This window comes from Poecilia mexicana, unplaced genomic scaffold, assembly GCF_051168715.1.
Source record: "Poecilia mexicana isolate PSO_F unplaced genomic scaffold, ASM5116871v1 scaffold_15, whole genome shotgun sequence".
In the NCBI taxonomy this organism is placed as follows: Eukaryota; Metazoa; Chordata; class Actinopteri; order Cyprinodontiformes; family Poeciliidae; genus Poecilia; species Poecilia mexicana.
This window is the reverse complement of record NW_028263384.1, coordinates 30777936-30802452: the sequence shown is the minus strand read 5'-3', so window position 1 is coordinate 30802452 and position 24517 is coordinate 30777936. Positions and strand designations below refer to the sequence as shown.

Below are 24517 nucleotides of genomic sequence, written 5' to 3'. Positions count from 1 at the left end.
CCCACCGTAACAGTTTCCGCTTCCGGATGTTTTCGAGCAGAGAGAAGGAGCCAAGATGGCGGAGCCTTCCAGAGATCCTCCGTCCGCTCTGAGCGCTGACTTCATGAGCTTCTCCCCCGGAGACACCGCCTCGGTGAGTGGCTCCGGAGGCTGCGGGTCCGGCCGGTGCGGTCCGTCCTGCGGGGCGGCCCGCCGGACCCAGGCCGCCTCTGAGGCTCCTGTTTCGGCTTAATCTCCTCGGAGCTAACGGCGCTAGCGCCGCTAGCGCCGCTTCTCCTGGAGGAACACCTGTAGTCACACCTGGCGGCTGTCAGCTCCAGGTGTTCTTCCCGGGAGCAGCGGCGGGGCGTCTGACTCTCATTCAGGGTTCTGGCGGGTTGTGGGTTGTTGGACAGCTGGTGACGTCACGCACAGGTTAACGAACATGATCAGGTGTGCCCCATTTCACCTGTGGACCAGCTGACAGTTGCCATGGAAACGGCTGATGATGACGGCGAGCTGCGTGGCTGTGGACTCCTTCCTGTAGACACCCGCAGGGTGCCGGGGGTCGCTGGTTCGATTCCCAGGCTGGGGCTCTGGGTGTGGAGGAGTCCTTGAGGTGGACCCAGGTCAAAGGTCAGGTCAGGCGGTCACCTGCGGTCAGGTCGGACCCCCTGACCTTGGCGACCACCCTGGGGTCTCAGATGGAGGTTGCAGGTTTGAAGTCGGCCAGTAATGACCTCAGGATCCGGGTCAGCATTATGTAATCAGATTACTGCTGGAACACAGAACCGCATCTGGACTCGGACCCAGAGAAGGTGGTCCTGGAAGACCCAGACAGAAGTAGGTTAATACCAGGAGAGGGAGAGTGATTAGGTGATGGCAGCATCATGTCAGCCGCCTCCAGGAAGGAATCGGCCAATCAGAACACGGAGCAGGTGGAGCTGCCATGGAGAGAAAATAACAGGAAACGAAAAGTTAAAATGACAGCAAACGGTTCTACTGCTGGACCCAACAGAACCAGTTTGTCCTCCAGATTATAATTACTGATTGTTTATTGATTACATCCTGGATTGTAATCTGAATTAACAGGGAGTCGATGAGGGGAATCTGGATGTGTTTTCCATCAGAACTGTTTCTGTTCTGGATCAGCTGCAGGTTTTATCCTGTTCTTCCTGACAGTAACCTGATTGGTTACTGGTGCTGACCTCTGACCTTCCTCCTCCTCAGCGCTGGCTGGCGTGTGCCGACCTGCAGCAGGAGGTGTACCGCCACCTGGCTGAGTACGTGCCCCGCATCCTGTGCCAGGGGGGCGGCATGGCGGAGCATCGGGAGGAGCAGCGGGAGGAGCAGCGGGAGGAGCAGCGGGAGGAGCAGCGGGAGGAGCTGGCCCTCCAGCTGCTGCTCCTCGCCCCCCTGGAGTGGTTCCTGCTGGGGGGGGAGCCAGCGGCCGGCCTGGCGCTGCTACAGCAGGGCGGGGGGGCGGCGGCGCTCTGTGGGCACGTCTTCAAGGTGGGGGAGCCCACCTACTCCTGCAGGTAAGTCACCTGGAGGGGGAACACTTCCTCTGACCTGTTCATGATGAAACTATCAATAATTTCCATTGGCATGATTTATCAGTTCTTTATTTGTATCAATACTGGATGATAAATGTCATTTCATCATTCACTTTGTTTTGTTTAGTTACTTTGGATATTTAAAATGTCTTCCAGTTCAGTGTTAAATGTTCATCAAAATTTAAATTCAGGAATGTGTCCTGCATTACTATGCTATTACCATTGTGTTCAAAACAGCAATATTATCATTTATCACAATAACTTCTGGAACAATTTATCGTTCACCAAAATCTGGCCTTCTCTGATAATACATTCCTCTATTTCTGTGATGCAGGAACAGGAGAAGGTTGTTACCCGGTGAAACTAGCTGCTAACGTTGCTAATGATGCTAACTGAACACACCAACAGGGAAACACTGCAAACACAGGAAACGGCAGATAAAGAATAAATTATGCAAATAGCCAAAACAGCAAGTATAAAACTGCTACCTGGCTCCACAGACTGAAGTCCTCCAGTCCACTAGGGGGAGTCTGGAGTCGCTAAGATCACCAACGTAAATATGTTGCTGTACTGTAATGTTGATGTGAAGCAGCTTTTCTGCCTTCCTCCAACTTTCTTCTGCACATCCTGTCTGCACCGATCTGCTGGTCGACTCCCTCTCCTGGCCTGGTGGATTTCTCTGCTATGGATCCAGTTTATATTTAAACCTGAATTATAAAAGAATAATTTTTTACATTGTTGTGGAAATGTTTCTTTAACAAAGTGAGGGAAAGCTGTTTCAAAACCCAAAGAACCAGAGAAAATATATTCTAATCGGTATTTATGCGCAGTCTCTGCTGACTGATCAGCCTGGAGCCGAACACAGTTACAGTTTATAGGGAGAGTTTCATTCATTCAGAGTTTGATAGTCTACTTGGTCACAGAACAGTCGGCACACGGATGACTTCACTGTAACCCTAACCGCCTTCAGAACCTTTTTCATGATCTCATGCTTCACACAAGAATCATAATACTGTTGATTCAGTTAATAATCAGAGTAACCTTAACATTTGTTGAATCTGTCACCATGTCTTGATAATATGGTATGAAAAAATCAAGCACCTTTTCCCAGTGCTAACTAGAAGCAACCAATCAGAGCCAGGAGGCGGGTCTTAGTTGCTGTCAGTCACACTCGCGCGTGTGCTGCTTGTCTCTCCTTTGGTGACAGCAGCACCTCTCATAAATACTAGGCTAGTTAGCATAGCCACTGATGACTGCAGATAAACAGTTGTTTCTCTGCCATTAGCACATTTAACTGAGCATACATGAGATTGATTGACAGCACTAAGGCCCGCCTCCTGGCTCTGATTGGTTGTTTTTGGTGCATTTCTTCAGACGGCCACAGCAGCTCAGGTTGAAGGTGGAGGAGATCGATCTTTTCAAACTAACAACATGGTGACATATGTAAAAAACCAGATCCTTTCTAAAAGTTACAAACTGCAGATTTCAGGTGGTTGTTTCATTTTCCCTTTAGCTTCTGTTTCCTGCGTTGGCAGCGTTTTCTGTGGAGTTAGCATGGTTCATGCGCCAGCAGCTAGTTTAGCTTTGTGCTTGAACCTGTGGGCCACCGTAGCATTGAGGCAGCAACCTCAACCTCACAGAACCATTAAAACGCCATAAGATAACTGGGAATGAGAATAACAATGAGGATCAGGAGGGTCCGGTAGGGTCCGGTAGGGTCCGGTAGGCTCCTACCTGTCTGCATTCTTTCTGGTGTTGGGACCAATCAGGAGTCTTTCAGACCCGGTTCTGTGTTTCCCTGGAAGTTGGGTCGAGGTTCTGTTCTCAGAGATTCTGGTCCGCTAGCTGTGAACCGGTTATTCAGATTGGTTCTGGAACAGGATGGCAGTAAAGCCAGTGTTCAGGCATCAGAACCGGGGCAAGGTTCTGACCCGTTCTGACCCGGTGTGTTCTCAGGGAGTGTGCGGCCGACCCGACCTGTGTTCTGTGCATGCAGTGCTTCCTGGCCAGCGCCCACCGCCACCATCGCTACCGGGTGAGTCCAATCAGAACCAGAACCATTAGAACTCGGCTGACCGGACCTCTCTGTTCCCCAGATGACCACATCAGGAGGCGGAGGCTTCTGTGACTGTGGAGATGCCGAGGCCTGGAAGACCGGTCCGTCCTGCCAGAACCACACGCCTGCCGACCAGAACCGGGAGACCGAGGAGGTGAGACCACTGCTGGCCTGGTTCTGACCGGCCATCAGTTCTGACCCGCCCGGGCTCAGAATCACAGCGTGTTCCTCCTGCCTGGGTTTCAGGACCCGGTCTCTCTGCTGCCCCCTGCTGTGGAGGAAAGGAGCTGCAGCATCTTCTCCATCATCCTGCAGTACGCCGTCGACCTGCTGACCTGGGAGCAGGAGGACCAGCTGCCTGCAGGCTTGGAGCCGCCGTAGGTCCCGACCAGGTCAAACTGGGTCACAGTGGTCCGAACTGGACTGAACTGGGCCAGACTGGTCCAGACTGGGTCGAACCTGAGCTGCTGCTGCTCCCAGGATGGCTCAGTCTGGAACAGTTTTTAATGCTGAGATGCTAATCATGCTAAGCTACTAATTCAGACACGACTGCTAACTGCGAACCAGGTTCAGCTAGCTAACCCTGTGGGGGGAACTATTAGCTGCTTGGCTAACAGCTAGCCTCTAAACCAGGGGTGCCCAAACTTTTTGAAACCAACATCTGTATTTTCTGCCACCAGCCTGAGATCTGCCTCATGACACGAAGATATAAAAATCGTAAATTAAACTGTTGACTTATTTTATATGCAAATCCATCAGTTACAGCAGAAATATTAAAGTGACAACCTGATGCAGTTTCTTCCTCAGTGAGATTCTGACACTGTGAGCAGCTTACTGGTTTCTCAGTCAGAAGCTGGTTGTAAACCAGCAGGTCAGTCCGTCATGGTAGATCTGAACTTTGACCTCAATATGAGAAACTTCACCCTGACAGGAGGAACCTCAGAGCTCTGTGAGGTTAAAGCTCATCTTCTGAAGTTGGGATGTTTTTCCTCCAACAGGATCCAGAGGAATCACCTCAAACCAGATGCTGGACTGGATTTTATTTCATTTGTGAATGTTAGAGCCTCATTTTCAGCAGTGGAGCTTTAAGGTTTTAAAGGTTTTAATTTTAGAGAAAATCTCATCAACATCAATATTTCCATTCAATAAGAGGCAAAATAAACATGTTTGATGGAGGAAAATCCTCTCAGACTCTGAGCTCAAAGCGAGATGCCAGAGCAGCAAACTAGTTTTAAATATTAGACAATTAACCTTAATTGTATTAATTTCATATCATTATTGCAGTAGGAGCCATTTATTTGTTAAATACTAAATGAACTAAGTTTGTCCTGTGTGATGTTTGTTGTGACGTAAACCCAGATGAACGAGGTCGTTAGTCCAAGGTTGTTGTTTATTGAACGTTCAGAAACTACAGCGGCTGAACAGGTGATCAGCTCTGAACCATGAGGACCTTTATACTTTTTGTCACACCCGTTGCCGTGGCAACCAGAAGCCGAGCAGAGATGACGTCAAAAACATAACGTTCAGTCTGTTACGATATCAGGTTTTTATTTTGTGATTATTAATCACTGGTGAGCTCTGATGGTCAGTCGATGTTTGAGTCATTTTTTTATGTAGTGCAACCAAAACGCTCAGAATCGCAGACCTCCTCGTTGAAACGGTAATTACTAGACTGTTATTTTGTTGGGTCAATAATTGAACACGCCATGTTGATTTTTTTAATTCTGTATTAACAAACGTTTTGGATCTTAGTGAATATTTTGATAAGCGCGTCAGAAGAGGACCAGCTGGCTGCTGGGCGTTGGGTCAGGGAAGAGAAGGTTTGCAGTGCATTGTGGGATTGCTAGCTGTACCAGCCTCCTGTAGTCAGGCACAGCTCTGTCAATACCTGCTTCATAAATAAGGTTAGCTTTAGCAGCAGCAGAGTGGTGCGTTGCTATTCTGAGTGTCTCTGTCTGCCCCTCCTGCCCCAACCCCCTCCTGCCCCCCTCCCCCCCCTCCAGGCAGCGGAGCGACAGCTACTACTGCATGCTGTTTAATGATGAAGTCCACACCTATGAGCAGGTTATCTACACGCTGCAGAAAGCCGTCAACTGCAGCCAGAAGGAAGCCGTCAGCTTCGCCACCACCGTGGACAGAGACGTCAGTACAACACCTGGACTAGTTCTGGTCTGGGTCCAGAACCGGGTCCAGGTTTAGATCCAAATGGGTCTCGTAGGTCAGCGTGACCTCTGATTGTGACCCTCTCTGTCTCTGCAGGGCAGGAAGTCGGTCCGGTTCGGGGACCATCAGTTCTGTGAACAGGCGAAGGCGGTCATCGTGGTGAGCTGCAGACAGCTGTGTGGGCGGAGCCAGAGTTTCTCCCTTACCTCTGACCCCTGACCTCTGCCCCTCAGAGGAGCACCAGCCGGCAGTCCAAGCCCCTGCGGGTCCAGGTGATGCACTCGGCGCTGGTGGCTCATCAGTGCTTCGCTCTGAAGGCTCTCGGCTGGCTGGGCCAGATCATCCAGTACTCTGGTAAGTCTCAGCAGCGTTACCCACGATGCCGCGGGGCGTCGCGTAGCGTTACCCACGATGCCGCGGGGCGTCGCGTAGCGTTACCCACGATGCCGCGGGGCGTCGCGTAGCGTTACCCACGATGCCGCGGGGCGTCGCGTAGCGTTACCCACGATGCCGCGGGGCGTCGCGTAGCGTTACCCACGATGCCCCGGGGCGTCGCGTAGCGTTACCCACGATGCCGCGGGGCATCGCGTAGCGTTACCCACGATGCCGCGGGGCGTCGCGTAGCGTTACCCACGATGCCGCGGGGCGTCGCGTAGCGTTACCCACGATGCCCCGGGGCGTCGCGTAGCGTTACCCACGATGCCCCGGGGCGTCGCGTAGCGTTACCCACGATGCCCCGGGGCGTCGCGTAGCGTTACCCACGATGCCCCGGGGCGTCGCGTAGCGTTACCCACGATGCCGCGGGGCGTCGCGTAGCGTTACCCACGATGCCGCGGGGCGTCGCGTAGCGTTACCCACGATGCCACGGGGCGTCGCGTAGCGTTACCCACGATGCCCCGGGGCGTCGCGTAGCGTTACCCACGATGCCCCGGGGCGTCGCGTAGCGTTACCCACGATGCCCCGGGGCGTCGCGTAGCGTTACCCACGATGCCCCGGGGCGTCGCGTAGCGTTACCCACGATGCCGCGGGGCGTCGCGTAGCGTTACCCACGATGCCCCGGGGCGTCGCGTAGCGTTACCCACGATGCCCCGGGGCGTCGCGTAGCGTTACCCACGATGCCGCGGGGCGTCGCGTAGCGTTACCCACGATGCCCCGGGGCGTCGCGTAGCGTTACCCACGATGCCGCGGGGCGTCGCGTAGCGTTACCCACGATGCCCCGGGGCGTCGCGTAGCGTTACCCACGATGCCCCGGGGCGTCGCGTAGCGTTACCCACGATGCCCCGGGGCGTCGCGTAGCGTTACCCACGATGCCGCGGGGCGTCGCGTAGCGTTACCCACGATGCCGCGGGGCGTCGCGTAGCGTTACCCACGATGCCCCGGGGCGTCGCGTAGCGTTACCCACGATGCCCCGGGGCGTCGCGTAGCGTTACCCACGATGCCGCGGGGCGTCGCGTAGCGTTACCCACGATGCCGCGGGGCGTCGCGTAGCGTTACCCACGATGCCCCGGGGCGTCGCGTAGCGTTACCCACGATGCCCCGGGGCGTCGCGTAGCGTTACCCACGATGCCCCGGGGCGTCGCGTAGCGTTACCCACGATGCCCCGGGGCGTCGCGTAGCGTTACCCACGATGCCGCGGGGCGTCGCGTAGCGTTACCCACGATGCCCCGGGGCGTCGCGTAGCGTTACCCACGATGCCCCGGGGCGTCGCGTAGCGTTACCCACGATGCCGCGGGGCGTCGCGTAGCGTTACCCACGATGCCCCGGGGCGTCGCGTAGCGTTACCCACGATGCCGCGGGGCGTCGCGTAGCGTTACCCACGATGCCCCGGGGCGTCGCGTAGCGTTACCCACGATGCCCCGGGGCGTCGCGTAGCGTTACCCACGATGCCCCGGGGCGTCGCGTAGCGTTACCCACGATGCCGCGGGGCGTCGCGTAGCGTTACCCACGATGCCGCGGGGCGTCGCGTAGCGTTACCCACGATGCCCCGGGGCGTCGCGTAGCGTTACCCACGATGCCCCGGGGCGTCGCGTAGCGTTACCCACGATGCCCCGGGGCGCAGCTCTGCTCACTGTGGCTCTTGCAGACGGCCTGAGGAGGATCCTGTGCCAGGTGGGGCTGCGACCCGGTCCAGAGGGCGAGAACTCCTCACTGGTGGACCGCCTGATGCTGAACGACTCCAAGATGTGGAAAGGTCAGAGTTCACAGGCAGGGGTGGGCGCCGGGCCTGGCGGGTTCTGATGGTTCTGACTGTGTCCAGGAGCCCGGAATGTTTACCACCAGCTGCTCATGAACAGCCTGCTGATGGACCGCAAGTTCAAGAAGCTGTTCGCCATCCGGTTCGCCAAGGTAACCGGACCGGATGGACCAGACAGACTTGACCACATGCAGAACCCACCTGACCTGACCCAATCTGAACCGGACCACAAGCAGAACTGGTCCGGTCCAGTTGTTAGAACCTGGGCACAATTCATCTGAGCCTGAGTTGAGAAACGGGTCCAGAACTGGGTCCAGGTTTAGATCCAGACCAGTCTCATAGGTCAGTGTGACCTCTGGTTCTGACCCAGTTCTGGTTCTGATCACCATTGAACTGAACCAGTAGGACCGGTTCATGCTGCAGGTCAGAGGTCAGCAGATCCAACTGATGGCTCCCTGGTAACAGCAGAATGTGTTGGGGGCTGACCTCTGACCTCTGACCCAGAGGTGACCTGTCCCCCTGTAGAACTACAGACGGCTGCAGACAGATTTCATGGAGGACGACCACGACCGCTTGGTGTCGGTGACTGCGCTGTCGGTGCAGCTGTTCACCGTGCCGACCCTGGTGAGTAGCTCTTCTTCTTCTGCTGCCCCAACACCGCTCTCTCTCTGTCCCCTCCGACCCCCGACCCCCGACCCCAGAACTATGAGCGCTTGCAGAGCGACTTCATCAGAGACGACCACGACCGGCAGTTCTCAATCACCGACCTGTCGGTGCAGATCTTCACTGTTCCCTCACTGGTGAGTTCCTGGTTCCCCGGCGGTACTGACCCAGTTCTGCTGAGCTGAGGTGGGTTCTGGTCCAACACCACCAGGAGGGCAAGGTCAGAGGTCAACTGTTCATCTAGAAACTCTGAGTGGAAGACTGGAGGAATGCAGTCTGGACTGGAACCAGTTCACGGTCTGAACCGGCTCACTGGCGCCCTCTAGTGGCCATGTTTAAAATTAACTCCACATCCGATTAAACTAGAGATGTGCTGATCAGGTTTTTTCCTGCCGATACCGATCACATAATTATTATTTTTTTTTATCATAAACACTACCGGTTACATTATGTGGAAAAAGGAACCATGAATTCACCTTAATTTAGACAAACACTTGTTTTTAATAACTTTTTTCAAGAAGAAAACTAAACAAAACAGGCTTTGTGCAAATTGTACTGCTATTGATATACTATCTTTAACAGACTGATAACATATGAAGGCTCTGAAGAGGCTAAATAACGCAAAGAGCCAAAATAAAACCTCTCAACATTGCCAAGAAGTTCAAGTATAAAACTTAACATTCAAAGGCAAAAACAGGTTCCATTACAATAAACAATCCAGAGTTACTGAATGAAAACTTCCTGTTAGCATGGCGGCTAGCTGATTACTGCTAGCTCTGATTGGCTGTTTCTGACTGAGCGGAGTAATTATGCAGATCAGGGAGGAGATCGGTTCTTTTCTCAGAGATTATCTGTCTCATGTTAGGACAGCGAAAGTTTTAATACGTAGGTAAAATGTATTTTTTAAGTTAGATGCTGCAGCTTTAAGCAGGTTCGGTGTGAGAGTCACTACCAGGTGGAGCAGAAGCGAAGCTCCGTCTGTCAGATATTACTACCTGTAGCGTAGCAGCGGTTCAACAGGAGAGCAGAACCAGCGTCTGACATCGCAGCACGAAGACTTCAATAATTTTCCAGGTTATTTGTTTAGTTTTCTGACCGTCATGCTAATCCAGGTGAGTGTTTGTAGCTGTGCGCTGCTTTACCTGCTGTCTGATCCTCCGTATGTCTTTTTTACTGCAGTGAGCCTCGATGCAGCCAAACTCCGTCCAGTATCTCATTGTTTTTATGTCATATTAGCTTCGTTGTGTTGATGCATTTTGACCTGCTTCAATTTTCCCCACAACACGCAAACTTCCCCTTTCACTCAGTGCGTTATAGTTCCACATCGCTTAGGATTTGTTGCTGCGCGTTTGCGCAGTGAAGGAAAGAGGAGACCAGCTGCACAGGCAGGCTGGAAATGAGAAGCAGGTGATCGGTATCGGTAAAAGAGACAATGATCGCCGATCACCGAGCATGCACTTTTTCACGAAAATCGGCCCGATTATGATCGGTGACCGATCGATCGGCACACCTCTAGATTAAACTTATTAAATAAGTTCACTAAGCAAACGACAGAACTTTACTTTGAGGAAACAATGTTTATCAGTGGTGACTGAATGAGAAATCAATAGCTTTTGAGGATAATTGATTATCTATTTGCAGTGATCAATAAATTAATAATGTAAAGCATGAAGGCTTCAGAGATCTGTAGCCGTTAGCCACAGTTGGCTTAGCTACCGTTAGCGTTAAGGAAACAGGAAGTTCCTGTTCCAGGAAGCTGCTCCTTTAGCTCCAGAGAGCCGGCTTAGGCGTAGAGAGTCTCAGAGGCAGGAGGCGGAGCCTATGCTCACCTGTTCTCACCTGTTGGACTGCAGCCACTGCTGGCATCAGGAAGTGGGGCGGTTCAGGAGTGGCTGTATGTACCTGCAGGCCCGGATGCTGATGGTGGAGGAGAACCTGATGATGACCATCATCAGAACCTTTGTGGATCAGCTTCGCCACCGTGACGCTCAGGGACGCTTCCAGTTCGACCGCTACACCGCCCAGCAGGCCTTCAAGTTCGGCCGGGTCCAGAGCCTCATCGGAGACCTGAAGTAAGGCCCGGTCCAGCCCGGTACCTGGTATTCCCCCCCACCCAGGCCCTTCACCAGGTGCTCTGTGTCTGCAGGTATGTCCTGATCTCCCCGCCCCCACAGTGGAGCCAGCAGCTCAGAACCAAGTTCCTGGACGGCTTCGAAGCCTTCCTGGACCTGCTCAGGTGCATGCAGGTAAGCTGCAACCAGGAGGAGGAGCTTCAAGTGGGGCACAACCCTCACTGCACCTGCGTGTCCCTGCAGGGCATGGACCCGGTGGTGAGACAGGTGGGCCAACACATCGAGATGGAGCCGGAGTGGGAGGCAGCCTTCACCCTGCAGATGAAGCTGACGCACATCATCACCATGATGCAGGAGTGGTGCAGCACTGACGTGAGCCACAGCGTGTAGCATGTAGCCGTAGCATGTAGCATGGTGCAGCACTGACGTGAGCCACAGCGTGTAGCATGTAGCCGTAGCATGTAGCATGGTGCAGCACTGACGAGAGCCACAGCGTGTAGCATGTAGCCGTAGCATGTAGCATGGTGCAGCACTGACGTGAGCCACAGCGTGTAGCATGTAGCCGTAGCATGTAGCATGGTGCAGCACTGACGAGAGCCACAGCACGTAGCATGTAGCCGTAGCATGTAGCATGGTGCAGCACTGACGTGAGCCACAGCGTGTAGCATGTAGCCGTAGCATGTAGCATGGTGCAGCACTGACGAGAGCCACAGCACGTAGCATGTAGCATGTACCTGTAGCATGGTGCAGCACTGACGTGAGCCACAGCGTGTAGCATGTAGCCATAGTACGTAGCATGTAGCCGTAGCATGTAGCCATAGTACGTAGCATGTAGCTGTAGCATGTAACATGGTGCAGCTCTGACGCGAGCCTGCAGTCCCTGCAGCAGCAAGCTGCATGCATTCATCATGTGACCCAGGATGTTGGAGCTCTTGGCCAACATTACCTAGTTACTCTGGGGGCGGGGCTTGTTACTCAGGTGTTGATCATGTGACCGTCTGCGCCCTCAGGAGCACGTTCTGATCGAGGCGTATAAGAAGTGTCTGAGTGCGCTCAGTCAGTGCCAGGTTGGTCTGCCGGACGGTGAGCAGCCAATCAGCTTGAGCCTGGCAGGTCACACTGTGGACACCTTCAGGTACCAGGTGTCCCAGGAGAAGGTGTCCATCCACCTGCCCGTGTGCAGGCTGCTAGCAGGTGAGTGGGTGCGACCAGAGGAGCATCATGGTGTCTGCAGCGTCGATCCTCACCTGATCCTTACCTGGCTGTTTCTCCTGTCAGGACTCCATGTTCTCCTCAGCAAGACCGAGGTGGCGTCACGACTCCCCGAGCAGCTGCCCCTGGTCAGTCTAAAGGTGACCTCTGGTCGGCGCGGCGGCCTCCTGTCGGCGCGGCCTCCGGTCGGCCTCCTGTCGGCGCTGCGACCAGGCGGCCTCCGGTCGGCCTCCTGTCGGCGCTGCGACCAGGCGGCCTCCTGTCGGCCTCCTGTCGGCGCGGCGACCAGGCGGCCTCCTGTCGGCCTCCTGTCGGCGCGGCGACCAGGCGGCCTCCTGTCGGCCTCCTGTCGGCGCTGCGACCAGGCGGCCTCCTGTCGGCCTCCTGTCGGCGCGGCGACCAGGCGGCCTCCTGTCGGCCTCCTGTCGGCGCGGCGACCAGGCGGCCTCCGGTCGGCCTCCTGTCGGCGCGGCGACCAGGCGGCCTCCGGTCGGCCTCCTGTCGGCGCGGCGACCAGGCGGCCTCCTGTCGGCCTCCTGTCGGCGCTGCGACCAGGCGGCCTCCGGTCGGCCTCCTGTCGGCGCTGCGACCAGGCGGCCTCCTGTCGGCCTCCTGTCGGCGCGGCGACCAGGCGGCCTCCTGTCGGCCTCCTGTCGGCGCGGCGACCAGGCGGCCTCCGGTCGGCCTCCTGTCGGCGCGGCGACCAGGCGGCCTCCTGTCGGCCTCCTGTCGGCGCTGCGACCAGGCGGCCTCCGGTCGGCCTCCTGTCGGCGCTGCGACCAGGCGGCCTCCTGTCGGCCTCCTGTCGGCGCGGCGACCAGGCGGCCTCCTGTCGGCCTCCTGTCGGCGCGGCGACCAGGCGGCCTCCGGTCGGCCTCCTGTCGGCGCGGCGACCAGGCGGCCTCCTGTCGGCCTCCTGTCGGCGCTGCGACCAGGCGGCCTCCGGTCGGCCTCCTGTCGGCGCTGCGACCAGGCGGCCTCCTGTCGGCCTCCTGTCGGCGCGGCGACCAGGCGGCCTCCTGTCGGCCTCCTGTCGGCGCGGCGACCAGGCGGCCTCCGGTCGGCCTCCTGTCGGCGCGGCGACCAGGCGGCCTCCTGTCGGCCTCCTGTCGGCGCTGCGACCAGGCGGCCTCCGGTCGGCCTCCTGTCGGCGCTGCGACCAGGCGGCCTCCTGTCGGCCTCCTGTCGGCGCGGCGACCAGGCGGCCTCCGGTCGGCCTCCTGTCGGCGCTGCGACCAGGCGGCCTCCGGTCGGCCTCCTGTCGGCGCGGCGACCAGGCGGCCTCCGGTCGGCCTCCTGTCGGCGCGGCGACCAGGCGGCCTCCTGTCGGCCTCCTGTCGGCGCGGCGACCAGGCGGCCTCCGGCCTCCTGTCGGCGTGGCGGCCGGGTGACCAATCACTGCCTCTGTCCTCCAGGGGGAGCTCAGCCCTCATCTGCTGATAGAGCTGCCGTTGCGCTGCCTGGTCCTCTGTGCACAGGTGCATGCTGGGATGTGGAGGAGGAACGGCTTCTCTCTGATCAACCAGGTGAGTGTCTGTGATTAGCTGAGAAGCCCAGGTGTGCAGGAACAGCTGCTGATGCGTCCTGTGTTCCAGATCTACTACTACCACAACGTCAAGTGCAGAGTGGAGATGTTCGACAAGGACCTGGCCATGCTGCAGGTACACTGGTTCTGGTTGGTCCTGCTTTGGTCAGCTCTGGTTCTGTTCTGGTTCTGGTTGGGTCCGCTAACAGCTGCTGTTTCTCCAGGTTGGTGCCTCCATGATGGATCCGAACCACTTCCTGATGATCGTTCTGAGCCGCTTTGAACTCTTCCACACCTTCAGCGCCGCCGACCTACGGAGAAGATACAGGGAGGCCAACAAGGTCAGAACCGGGTCAGAACCCAGAACTGGGTTAGGTTGGGGATGGGCAATATGGAGATATAATTCTCTGATGTGTTGATCCCTGGTTTTGACCTGGTTCTGTGCGCTTTGTGTGCAGGACCTGGCCCAACAGAACACGCTGATAGAGGAGATGCTGCACCTCATCATCATGGTGGTAGGTGAGTCTGGCAGGTGAGCCGACCTGCGGCAGGTGAGCCGACCTGCGGCAGGTGAGCTGACCTCCGGCGTGTCCCGGTCCTCCAGGTGAGCGATACGTTCCGGGCGTCGGCCAGGTGGAGCCGCTGGATGAGGTCAGGAGGGAGATCCTCCACCAGCTGTGCATCAGACCCATGGCTCACAGCGAGCTGGTCAAGGCTCTGCCTGAGAACGTAAGACACAGCCGTTACCATGGTTACCTGGCTGCTCACCTGGCTGCTCACCTGTTGGATGGTGTTTTTCAGGGCAACAAGGAGACGGGTCTGGAGAGAGTCATTGACAGCGTTGCGTCATTCAGGTCAGTCTGTTAGTTGGCCTTCCGCCTTAAACATGTCCACCTTAACGGCGGTCAGCATCAGGTGTGCTGTGTTGACAGGAAGCCAGGTGTGACGGGGCGGGGCCTGTATGAGCTGCGTCCTGAGTGGTCCAAACGCTTCGACCTCTACTTCCATCACTACAGCCGGGCGGATCAGTCCAAGGTAACCGGGTCGGAACCGATCCGGCTCCAGCGGTTGCTCTGGTGGTTTCAGGTTGTCATGGTTACGGGATGTGTTTCAGGCCGAGGAGGCTCAGAGGAAGCTGAGGAGACAGAACGGCGAGGACACAGGTGAGCACCGCCTTCGGTCACAGAGCAGGGCTCACCGACCTGGTTCTGGTTCTGGTTCTGGGAGCTGCTCCACGGTGCAGAGCAACCCGGGGGGCCGTGTATCGGCACCTGGTGCTGCTTGATGCCCACATGATGCTGCCTGGTCACCAGCCGTCACTCAGTCAGGATCCAACATGGCAGCCTGGGAATCAGAGGGTCTCTGACTCCCTGTTGGAGTTTTTCTGTGATCCTAAATTACCCACCATGACTAATGTTGCTGCTGCAGCGCCTCCTGCTGTGCGCTGAGTGCCATGAGATTTTACTTTAAATGAAAAAAGGAAAGAATATTTATTGTTTGTTTTATTATCCAACCGCCTTTACTATTGACAAAACTGTGTGGGGAAAAGATCTTTTGCACCAGAACATCAGTCTGTGGGGGTCAAAGGGCACGCTGAAGCCCGAGTCTGATTGGTCAGTTTGCTTTTGTTAATTTGGCAGTTTGGACCTCCGTGTGGATCCTGTGCGGTTCTGACGGGTCGCCGTCGGCCGACATCCGAGTTAAACGACGTAATCCAGTCCAGACGTTCGTTGTTGCTTCTCCTTCGGTCCTCTGGACGTCTGGGACCAAAATAAATAAATGTCTGCTGGTTTCGGTGCTGGCGACCCGTCAGAACCGCACAGGATCCACACGGAGGTCCAAACTGCTCGTCCACTATTAGCTACAGAAAAACACCAAGCTGCCAAATTAACAAACTGACCAATCAGACGCGGGCTTCGGCGTGCCCTTTGACCCCCACAGACTGATGTGAACAAGATGTTTTGGCACAAAGGGTCTGATTTTCTCCACCGTGTTAATAGTGAAGAGGAGCAGAGCGGCTCCAGCTGCAGGTAACTTTGACCTTTAACCCGAGAAAACGGTTTTATCCATAAAGCAACTTATTTTAAACATTCTTATAATTTACTTTTTAAAGAAAACAAATCTTCTAACTTCAATGTAAAGACATAAGTTTGTTGGCAGCTCCCTACTGACGATGCTGGCCTGTCAGACTCACCTGGTCACCATGGTAACCTGTGTTGCAGCCCTGCCCCCGCCCCGGCCGCCCCCCCTCTGCCCGCTGTTCGGCAGCCTGGTCAACCTGCTGCAATGCGACGCGCTGCTGGCACTAGAGGGCGCCGTGCTGCAGTGGGCCGTGGAGCCCAGCGGAGGAGGCTGGACCGAGTCCATGCTGCAGAGGGTGAGTTCTGGACCTGGAGCTGGAGCTGGATCTGGGCCTGGTTCCGGTTCTGGTTCCGGTTCTAATGCTGCCTCCCCCTTCAGGTGCTGCACCTGGTTGCCATGGCGCTCCTGGAGGAGCAGCAGCAGCTGGAGAGCAGCGGCGCAGACGAAGACGTCTCCTTCACCTTCAGCACCAGGATCACACGTCAGTACCTGAGCTCGGCTCACCTGGCGTCCAGGTGAGGAGGAGCCGGACTGACCGTGATTCACCTGTGTGTTCAGGTCCAGGTGAGGCTCCCAGCACGTCCGGAAGCGTCCTGGCTCTGCTGGAGAGCCTGCAGAACGCCCCTCACCTGGAGGTTCACAAGGACATGATCACCTGGATCCTCAAGGTAGTGGCAGCTGCAGGTGTAGCTGCTCCAGTGGCCTGACTGGTTCCCAGTGAGATAGTTGTGGTGTGTTGGTGTGCAGATGGTGGGAAACATCAAAACCACGAGGGAGCAAACGTCTGGCTCCAGCGTCAGCGTCAGCCATGGCCGCCGCCCTGAAGAGGTGAGTCCTTCACTTCCTGTCTGACTGACCCGCCCTCTGCTCTGATTGGACGGCTTCCTGTCTGACTGACCCGCCCTCTGCTCTGATTGGACGGCTTCCGGCAGTCGGTGAGGGACAAGGACAAGGCGGAGAGGAAGAGGAAGGCGGAGATGGCGCGGCTCCGCAGGGAGAAGGTCATGGCCCAGATGTCTGAGATGCAGAAACATTTCATCAACGAGAATAAGGAGCTGTTCCAGCAGAGCATGGAGGATCTGGAGGCGGCTGCCACCGCCGCCGAGCACAGGTACACCTGGAGGCACACCTCTGCATACACCTGTCCAGTGGTTTTTGTCCATCTCCACTGTGTTCTTTCTCGCTCCCAGTCCTCCCAGTTTGGAGCCCACCTGTGTCGCTCACATCTGCGTGGGCCCCATGCGGGTGGGCGGGGCCGAGCGCCGCCAGCTGGTCACCTGCATCCTGTGTCAGGAGGAGCAGGAGGTCAGAGGTCATGGGAGAGCCATGGTGCTGGCAGCCTTCATCCAGAGATCCACTGTGCTGTCCAAGAACCGCAGCCGCGGCATCCCCGACCCAGGTGGGCGGAGCTTAGCCACGGCGTCCGGCCGCCTGTTCCCCGATTGGTCGGTGCTGACGACTCGTCTCTCTGTTGCAGAACGCCTCGACCCGCTCTTCATGCACCCTGACCTCTCGGTGGGTGTCCACACCGCCAGCTGCGGACACATCATGCACGCCACCTGCTGGCAGAGGTGACCTTCTGCAGCCACGCCCGTCCCATCGGCAGCCGGCTGGCCTGGCCCCGGCTGGCCTGGCCCCGGCTGGCCTGGCCCCGGCTGGCCTGGCCCCGGCTGGCCTGGCCCCGGCTGGCCTGGCCCCGGCTGGCCTGGCCCCGGCTGGCCTGGCCCCGGCTGGCCTGGCCCCGGCTGGCCTGGCCCCGGCTGGCCTGGCCCCGGCTGGCCTGGCCCCGGCTGGCCTGGCCCCGGCTGGCCTGGCCCCGGCTGGCCTGGCCCCGGCTGGCCTGGCCCCGGCTGGCCTGGCCCCGGCTGGCCTGGCCCCGGCTGACCCCACCTGTGTGTGCTCAGGTACTTTGAGGCGGTGCAGCAGAAGGAGCAGCGGCGGCAGCAGCGGCTCAGAGGTCACACCAGCTACGACGTGGAGAACGGGGAGTTCCTGTGTCCGCTGTGCGAGTGTCTGAGCAACACCGTCATCCCCCTGCTGCCTCACGCCTGCTCACCTGACCACAGGTAGCGCCCACACTCAGGTACAGGTGTGACGTGCCACGCTGCCGGAGTTTCCTGACGGCTGTTTGTCCTCAGTGTGGAGCATCCATGTCTGGAAACCTGGCTGAAGAGAACCAATCAGCAGGCAGCGGCTCTAGGCTCCACCCACAGGAAGCAGTCACATGGTCAGTCACCTGCTGGGGGTGGGGCTATCAGCTGGTGTTCAGGTGTTCAGGTGGGTGTCTGTTGCAGGTGCGGCGCAGCAGGTGGAGCCAGCGGTTCCTGACAGGTTCAGGGTCGGCTTTGATCCACAGTGAGTTCCAAGGCCTGGGGGGCGGGGCTAAAGGGTTCTGCTGATGTCAGCTGCGATGTCACTTCCTCCCTCAGGAATTCATTCTCCAGCGGCGTCGGTGAGATGATCAACACCTTCAGCATGTCGGCCTATAAGGTCGGCCTCAAGGTCAACCCCAACGAGCAGGACCCCCGAGTCCCGGTGCTGAGCTGGTCCACCTGCGCCTACACCATGCAGAGCACAGGTACGCCCTCACCTGGCAGGTTGGCTACGGGTCATCTTCTGACTCACTACCTGGCAGGTAACCCCGGGTCAGGACTGATTTTGTTTCCTGTCTGTTTGGTTGCAGAGCGCCTCCTGATGGATGAGAAGAAGCCGTTGTTTGGAAGCTTACCTTGCCGACAGGTGAGAGCGCCTCCTGGTGACCGCCCCTGGTATTACACCTTCAGCCTTAGGGTTACCTCTGCCTGACCTCTGACCTCTGACTGACCTGCTGTGTTTCAGGATGACTGTCTGAGTTCTCTGACCCGGTTCAGTTCAGCCTGCTGGACCGCCGCTCCGATCAGAACCGTTCAGAACCATTTCATCAGGCTGCTGTCAGGTACACACACACACACACACACACACAAACTACACACACTACACACACACACACACACACAAACTACACACACTACACACACACACACACACACACACACATTACACACACACACACTACACACACACACAAACTACACACACTACACACACACACACACACACACACACATTACACACACACACACATTACACACACACACACTACACACACACACAAACTACACACACTACACACACACACAAACTACACACACTACACACACACACACACACACACACACATTACACACACACACATTACACACACACACACTACACACACACACAAACTACACACACACACAAACTACACACACTACACACACACACACACACACACACTACACACACACACACACTACACACACACACAAACTACACACACACACACACACACACACTACACACACACACACACTACACACACACACAAACTACACACACTACACACACACACACACACACACACTACACACACACACACACACACTACACACACTACACACACACACACACTACACACACTACACACACACACACACACTACACACACACACACACTACACACTCTACACACACACACACTACACACACACTACACACACACACACTACACACACACACACTACACACACACACACTACACACACACTACACACACACACACTACACACACACACACTACACACACTACACACACACACACACACTACACACACACACACACACACTACACACACACACACACACTACACACACACACACACAACACACACTACACACACACACACACACACTACACACACTACACACACACACACACTACACACACTACACACACACACACACACACTACACACACTACACACACACACACACTACACACACTACACACACACACACACACTACACACACACACACACTACACACACACACACTACACACACTACACACTCTACACACACACACACTACACACACACTACACACACACACACTACACACACTACACACACACACACACACACTACACACACTACACACACACACACACTACACACACTACACACACACACACACACTACACACACACACACACTACACACACACACACTACACACACTACACACTCTACACACACACACACTACACACACACTACACACACACACACTACACACACACACACTACACACACTACACACACACACACACACTACACACACACACTACACACACTACACACACACACACACACTACACACACTACACACACACACACTACACACACACTACACACACACACACTACACACACACACACTACACACACTACACACACACACACACTACACACACTACACACACACACACACACACACTACACACACACACACACTACACACACACACACTACACACACACACATTACACACACACACACTACACACACACACAAACTACACACACTACACACACACACAAACTACACACACTACACACACACACACACTACACACACACACAAACTACACACACTACACACACACACACACACACACACTACACACACACACACACACACTACACACACTACACACACACACACTACACACACTACACACACACACACACACTACACACACACACACTACACACACTACACACTCTACACACACACACACTACACACACACTACACACACACACACTACACACACACACACTACACACACTACACACACACACACACACTACACACACACACACACTACACACACACACACTACACACACACACACACTACACACACACTACACACACACACACTACACACACACACACTACACACACACTACACACACACACACTACACACACACACACTACACACACTACACACACACACACACACTACACACACACACACACTACACACACACACACACTACACACTACACACTAACTGGTTTCTGTCTGGTCCAGTTCTGGTTCCGGTTCCGGACTCCCAGCTGGAGGACGCTCCCTGCATCCTGGATGTGGACATGTTCCACCTGCTGGTGAGTCCTGGTAGTGTCCAGGTGACCCCCCAGGTGACCCCCAGGTGACCCCTCCCCTCCTGTCTGCAGGTGTACAGCGTCTTGTCCTACAGCTCCCTGCACAGTCTGGACCAATCAGGACGAAGGTCTGTGGATTCGGCTCACCTTCACCTGCTTCATCTGGTCACTGTGGCTCACCTGGTTCAGGTGCTGCTCACCTTCACCACCGGTAGGGAAGGACATTCAGACAGAGATTGCTCGTCCCTCACCTGTCTGTCCCTCACCTGTCTGTCCCTCACGTGTCCCTGTGGTGTCCAGGTGAGCTGAGTATGGATCAGGACGGTGAGGAGTCAGAGGAGGAGCGGCTCACCTGTCAGCTGTACAGCAGGCTGAGGGATCACCTGGGCAGGTGTGTGACGGTGGTTCCATCAGGCATGTGGGTGGAGAATGTGATTGGCTGACAAGATGTGTGTGTTGAGCAGGTATTTACCTGACGTCTCCTGTGGGTGGCGCCTGTGGAGGTGTGTGAGAGCCGCCGTCCTGCCCTTCCTCCGGACCGCCGCCCTCTTCTTCCACTACATGAACTCTTCATCGCCCCCTACTGACCTGCTGGGTGAGAACACCTGCACACTGCACACCTCCACCTGTGGCAGCTTCACCTGAACCTCTGTTATTAGCTGCAGGTACAGGACCTGGCCAGTGGGAGGCGCTGTGTAGCTACCTCAGTCTGCCCTCCAACCTGCTGCTGCTGTACCAGAACCAGCGGACACTTCTGGAGCCGCTCATCCACAGGTAACCCACCTGACCACAGGTCCAGGTGAGCTGCCAGGTGTGTCACGTCAGCCCTGGCGGGGCAGAGGAAGGGGGAGCAGTGAAGGTGTGCCATGTGTTAGTCATGAACTCTGACCCTGATCCTACCCTCTTCCCCCAGCCAGAGTCCGCTCCCAGTCCGCTCCCAGTCCAATATTTATGTAAATTAAACAAAGTTCTGAGGAGGTTTCAGCCAGGTTAGGCCTTCACACCTGGTCTCTGGTTCCCGTTTCCATGGAAACACATGAAGACATTAGAGAAACAGAAACCAGAACATCTCAGTGGGGCAGCTGTCACTGGCAGCTGACCCACTCCAGCTGAGTGTGTGTGTGTGTGTGTGTGTGTGTGTATGTTGCTCTAGGTGGTGCTGTCATCCAGGTGTGGGCCAGGTGCTCCATGGGGGCGGAGTCTTGGTGCGGTTCCCCAGAGAGTCCAACAGGTTGATCGATCTGCCAGAGGACTACAGCATCCTGATCAACCAGGCCTCCAGCTTCACGTGAGCGCCCCCGACTGACAGGAGGAGAACTGCAGGCTGGCTGCATCCCTGGTGCTAGCGCCTGATGCTAGCCCCTTGTGCTAGCCCCTGGTGCTAGCCCCTGTGTGTACCTGTGCAGGTGTCCGCGGTCCGGCGGGGATAAGTCTCGCGCCCCCACGCTGTGCCTGGTGTGCGGCTGCATGCTATGCTCTCAGAGCTACTGCTGCCAGACGGAGGTGGAGGGAGAGGATGTCGGAGCCTGCACCGCCCACACCTTCACCTGTGGAGCGGGCATCGGCCTCTTTCTCAGGTAACACAGTTGCCTCTGCGTGGATCACATCTGTTGATGCAGTCTGCAGCCGTGTAACCTGTGTGTGTGTGTGTGTGTGTGTGTGTGTGTCTGTGTGTGTGTGTGTGTGTGTGTGTGTGTGTGTGTGTATGTGTGTGCGCGCACAGGGTCAGGGAGAGCCAGGTGTTGTTCGTCGCAGGTAAAACTAAGGGCTGCTTCTATCCCCCGCCGTACCTGGACGACTATGGAGAAACCGACCCTGGCCTCAAGTACGTCCTTTTTTCTGCCGTTGCCATGGTGAATCGTGTTATCTGGGCTCAGGGCTGCTGTACTTAGACGGGATTTCTCCTGTCTGGAGCTTCACAGAGCTGGGTAGGTTTACTCTGAGTTAGTTAACTCTGCTCTCTGGGGCCCAGTCGGGGGACCCATCCACCGCAGGACTGTTTCACAAAGCAGGGCAGCAGATGAACGCGGCCGGGCTGAGTTAATCCTTTTCTGATCGGTCAGCGCTCGCGCTGATCAGAGCCAATAAATTTTATTACTGATTCTGTTTTCTTATTTCTCTGTTTGGTCATTTTTATCACCCTGCATTAAAATATCACCAATTAATTTTGGTATCGATTCAAGTACTATCATTTTAAAACACCATTATTAATTTTAAAATGACCCATATGGACTGTTATATTCCATTGTGTTTCTGAAGGCCTTTAATAGACCAATTGCATTGAGGGGGTTAGAGAAATGGGTCATAAAGTAGTAAAGGTTTTGTAATCTGGTCGAGCCGCATTAGTGGTACCGTACTTTTACTCCAGTACGTCTCCAATAGTGGGGCGTGTTTAATAGACGGGCCTCCGGCCACTAGGTGGCAGCAGGGTTCACACTGATTCACACTTGGAAATGGTTTTAGAACAATCAAACGGTGTGTACAGTGCTAGAGCCACAGATAAGTTATAAGACATTACTGGGTTGGCACCAGTATTTAAAGGGGAACCAGTTAGGAAATAGAGAACCACAGGATTAGGTTAGGGTTGTAAATTTGAGCAAATGACAGAATTATAGTATTTGTTTTTACTAAGCAAACATTTGGAAATGTATATTTTGGTGTAAATACACATTCAGTCGATCTGCTTTTGTTTATTTCCTTTATTCTGATTTGCTTTAACTCATCAATAATTAAGACGTTGGTTTGGTGTGAGGAACGTAGCGTAGCATCAGTGAATCTGTGATCGATCTCATTGGTCTGCTGACTAAACCTCATGAATCCTGGTTTGGTCTGAACGGATGAAACCAGGATGGAGTCGAGTCGGGATCATCTGATTATTGATTAATTGATTTTTATTTGTTCCCTGCAGGCGTGGGAACCCGCTCCACCTTTGCTCAGAGCGCTATCAGAAGATCGAGCGTCTGTGGCGGCAGCACGGCATTGCTGAGGTCATAGGTCATGCTCAGGAGGCCAATCAGACGCTGGTTGCCATCGACTGGCAGCACCTGTGACCACGGACTGGCCCTGCCAACTAACGAACCTCTTTGAACCAATCAGCTCGCTGCAGCTGCAGCCTGAGGTCGGAGCAGCTTTCAGGGATTTTTTAGGGTGTTTGGATCCTGACCTTTGACCTCTGATTGTCACCTCTTCCCCCTCAGTCCTCCAATCAGACATCACCTCTTAGGGAGTTGTCCTGATTGGCTGGAGGTCAGGTGATTTATGTCAGGTGTACATTGCATTTTCATGGACTGGGTCTCCATGGCAACCCAGGTGACAGTAATCAGCTTACTCCCTGAGACGTCATCATGAAAACTTCAGCCAATCGGAAGCCAGAACTCTGCGAACGACGCTGTTGGTCCACCGTCTCCATGGCAACTAGGTCGATGAGCCGAGTCTGATCGGGTTCTATTCACTTCCGCTTTAATGTTTTACTTAACGAGGTGAGCGTGTGACATCACTTCCCGTTTGTGTGTTTGAGTTTGGGGAGGCGGAGCGTCAGAACCAGACCAGAACCGGACTGGGTCCGGCTGATGCTCCGTCTTGGTAACGTCACTTTAACCTGTAGAACAGAACCAATAAAATGGGCTTTAAAGAACCTCTGAGTCCAGTCACTGACCAAACAACCCAACCAGGACCGGGTCAGAACCGGGCTAGGTCCACAGCCAGTCATCTGGTTCTGATGTGGTTATGGAGGACCGGACCTGCTGACTCCTCGGTTCTGCTCCGGTTCTACGTCCATCTGTCGCTGGACAAGATGGACGCCCAGCGTTCTGGTGGTCGGTTGGTACCGACCCGGTTTACAGAATATTTGGTTAATTAATTTGATCATGATCCATTTTTAGTTTAGGTTTTTCTCCTGAACAAAGTTTAAAAAATAAAATAAGTTACGACCCAGAGGGCTCGGCTGAAGCCAAGATGGAGGTTCTGTCAGAACAGGATGGGTTCAG

At 55.3% G+C, this 24517-nt stretch overlaps 1 protein-coding gene across 4 annotated transcripts; it reads left to right on the top strand.

Annotated features, from left to right (window-relative positions):
• Window positions 1-24165, top strand: ubr2 (ubiquitin protein ligase E3 component n-recognin 2). 4 transcript variants are annotated; one of them, XM_088013406.1, is made up of 46 exons: window positions 1-133; window positions 1210-1517; window positions 3492-3570; window positions 3632-3745; window positions 3838-3968; window positions 5595-5733; window positions 5851-5913; window positions 5988-6108; window positions 7838-7945; window positions 8012-8100; window positions 8650-8748; window positions 10520-10683; window positions 10758-10857; window positions 10927-11055; window positions 11694-11877; window positions 11962-12023; window positions 13311-13421; window positions 13491-13556; window positions 13645-13761; window positions 13879-13939; window positions 14025-14149; window positions 14222-14274; window positions 14353-14455; window positions 14535-14583; window positions 15643-15797; window positions 15881-15983; window positions 16061-16170; window positions 16250-16330; window positions 16435-16613; window positions 16693-16901; window positions 16980-17073; window positions 17407-17568; window positions 17641-17729; window positions 17797-17857; window positions 17932-18080; window positions 18186-18241; window positions 18341-18437; window positions 20461-20534; window positions 20604-20742; window positions 20832-20922; window positions 20996-21126; window positions 21191-21305; window positions 21685-21819; window positions 21938-22108; window positions 22255-22356; window positions 23440-24165. In XM_088013406.1, the coding sequence occupies exons 1-46, from the start codon at window positions 56-58 to the stop codon at window positions 23579-23581; spliced, it is 5298 nt and encodes a 1765-aa protein (XP_087869532.1). In that variant the 5' UTR covers window positions 1-55; the 3' UTR covers window positions 23582-24165. The 4 variants fall into 4 exon arrangements, with proteins under 4 accessions (XP_087869532.1, XP_087869530.1, XP_087869531.1 ...); XM_088013404.1 differs by having other exon boundaries at window positions 11962-12035; XM_088013405.1 differs by lacking the exon at window positions 8650-8748 and adding an exon at window positions 8474-8572.
• The last annotated feature ends 352 nt before the right edge of the window (window positions 24166-24517 follow it).

What these genes read in the sequence shown, in the direction of transcription:
- ubr2 (XM_088013404.1), top strand. Translation starts at nt 56, where the DNA reads ATGGCGGAGCCTTCCAGAGATCCTCCGTCCGCTCTGAGCGCTGACTTC. An exon ending in GCTGCTCACCTTCACCACCG is followed by an intron (nt 20,743 to 20,831) that starts GTAGGGAAGGAC and finishes TGTGGTGTCCAG; the next exon opens with GTGAGCTGAGTATGGATCAG. An exon ending in CTGGAGCCGCTCATCCACAG is followed by an intron (nt 21,306 to 21,684) that starts GTAACCCACCTG and finishes ATGTTGCTCTAG; the next exon opens with GTGGTGCTGTCATCCAGGTG.